The sequence below is a fragment of the Olea europaea genome, unplaced genomic scaffold (assembly GCF_002742605.1).
Source record: "Olea europaea var. sylvestris unplaced genomic scaffold, O_europaea_v1 scaffold18290, whole genome shotgun sequence".
NCBI classification, from domain to species: domain Eukaryota; kingdom Viridiplantae; phylum Streptophyta; class Magnoliopsida; order Lamiales; family Oleaceae; genus Olea; species Olea europaea.
In genome coordinates this window covers 1-2,157 of record NW_019236054.1, presented here as the reverse complement: position 1 = coordinate 2,157, position 2,157 = coordinate 1, and the positions used below count along the sequence as shown (strand labels likewise).

General features: G+C 33.8%; 1 protein-coding gene across 3 annotated transcripts; it reads right to left on the bottom strand.

Annotated features, from left to right (window-relative positions):
- Positions 1–6: 6 nt before the first annotated feature.
- On the bottom strand, positions 7–2,143 carry LOC111378527 (sterol 3-beta-glucosyltransferase UGT80B1-like). Of its 3 annotated transcripts, none has more exons than XM_023001742.1 (3): positions 1,214–2,143; positions 710–880; positions 7–331 (listed from the first exon to the last, which is right to left on the bottom strand). In XM_023001742.1, the coding sequence occupies exons 2-3, from the start codon at positions 876–878 to the stop codon at positions 264–266; spliced, it is 237 nt and encodes a 78-aa protein (XP_022857510.1). In that variant the 5' UTR covers positions 879–880; positions 1,214–2,143; the 3' UTR covers positions 7–263. The 3 variants fall into 3 exon arrangements, with proteins under 3 accessions (XP_022857510.1, XP_022857509.1, XP_022857508.1); XM_023001741.1 differs by having other exon boundaries at positions 1,285–2,142; XM_023001740.1 differs by having other exon boundaries at positions 1,358–2,139.
- Between the last annotated feature and the right edge of the window lie 14 nt (positions 2,144–2,157).

Sequence of the window (2,157 nt, the reverse complement as noted above, 5' to 3'; positions counted from 1 at the left end):
TTGTCTACAGAAATCTTTTGTTGTCAATTTTATAGAGCCAAAAACCATCCTCGAAACATCAAATATTGTGGACACGGTTATTTTTATAATTGCACTTTTTTTTAATCTTTCCTTGAGAGGAAATGTAGATAAATTTATTTATTTATTTTTTCTTTTGATAAAACTTAATTCTTATACCAGACAACTTAATATTAGTTCAATTACTTAGAAGGGTTAAGTGAGACAGAGAACTGAGAAACAAAAACAGAAATGAATATCTAAACTCACGTCCAAGGCATCGTGAAGAAGATATGCAAGGGCACACCAAGAGATTCAGCAACATGCGCATGTCCTGACAACAATTAGGAAACATATGAAGTGACACAAACGCTTCCAAACAACAACAAAGAAAGCCTTGTTCCCAATAAATCTGGGGCCATCTACATAAATTTGTTTTCACCATTCCGATCAGTTTATCGCTACATCCACTCAAAGACGCAACTGAACAAATGTATTGAAGTATTTGAAGAGTGAAGTTTTCAAAAGCTAGCATTAAAAATTCAAAATGCAAATTTGCTCTTAATTTGGTTCTCAACTCTAAATGGCTAAATGCTGATTAACGGTCATACTAAAAGATTTAAATTCAATCAAAAAATCTACATTCTACAATAATAATTTACCAAAATTTTGAAAAGTTGTAACAGAACAGAAAAACATTACAATAACTAACCATATGCAGGAGGGTTTGCAATAATTGCTTGAGCCTTAAATGGTTCACCATTTTCTACATCAGGTTCTGTGCAAGCTGGAAGCAGAGATTCAATAATGGCTTTTATTTGCTTTCTCTGTACAGATATTTCTCCAGGTGCTGATGGTATAAGTCCTTTATTTCTGGCCATATCTGCAATGGCAAAAAATTCACTCAAAGAAGTGCCCCATCATTGATGATTCGATTCTATTAATTAAATATTAGAAGCTAAATGAGAATTTAACAGCTGCAGGACTAGGAAATATAAAACTTACTATCAAGTAGATAAAGACCACTAAATCATACATTGAACTGTTGAACAACATCCATATATGTCTTTGACTTGAACAATAAAAATATAGTTTTCCACATCTAAATGAAGCTACGAACTAGATAAAACAACATGAGGGATTATTGCTCCTCTTGTGGTGCGTTGGAGGGGAAAACAATAATATAATGGAAAAATAAGAGAGATAAGGTACTTGCATGCTATAGTCAGGATCCCAAGGTCACAGAATACGCATAAGAATCCTAATGAGACTAAATGAGAGTCATACTAATGCCACAGTAGATCTACTACAGTTCATTTAGTGATGACAGGAATGTATATGCTTGTTGAGGACCCCTTACATCCAGCCAAAACCCGAGGGTCGCCACCAAGTGGGTAAAAATATACCCCAGCTGACTTCACAAATTCACGGAAGTTAGCATGAGTTGCCAACCTAACACGATGACCATATTCCTGTAGCCAAGAATATTGTAGGTTAAAATCAAGATTGAATTATTTACGAGTACATAAAACGCCATGTTCCAAATAAAATGCAAGAATACACTGCATCAATGTTTACAGCTGAATATTAAATAGGGTGCAACGTAACAATGGAATCTATTTCGTCAAGCTCCTCACTACAAAAACATGAAAAGGAAGAAGACAATTAAAGCTTTCTTTAAATTTCATTAGCACGTCCTTCATTTCAATCATTTTAACAAGAAAATCTTGATTAGCATTAGGTATATGCAAGACTGCTATCTTTAATAATATTGAACGTTTAGCCATAGGCGGACCCACATGGGGTCATGTGGGGTCAAACGACCCCACAAATTTTTTGCCTTTGTCTTTTTTTTTTTTTAAATTTATTTGAAAATAGTTGTTTTAATCCCTTTACGACCTATTTTGATACACTCATTACAGGATGTCAAATGAAGTCGAAATATTACATTCTTAATACTATTTCAAAGTGATCATGACCTAGTTTTTTGCTCACTAAAGGCGTTCGAAATGGTCAACAATAGCAAAAGTTATGACACGTCAAATTAGGCATTTAAAACTAGTATTTCGAGAATTTCGATAATATGTTAACTTTTAAAATTCGTTGGCGATTGTATGCTACCCGAAACCACAAATCGTCTATGTCATGTAGAAACTCATT

Excerpts from the sequence above, each read along its gene's own strand:
- LOC111378527 (XM_023001742.1), bottom strand. The coding sequence starts at position 878 with ATGGCCAGAAATAAAGGACTTATACCATCAGCACCTGGAGAAATATCT. Across the intron at positions 332-709 it reads TGCAAACCCTCCTGCATATG|GACATGCGCATGTTGCTGAA; the intron begins GTTAGTTATTGT and ends AATTGTTGTCAG.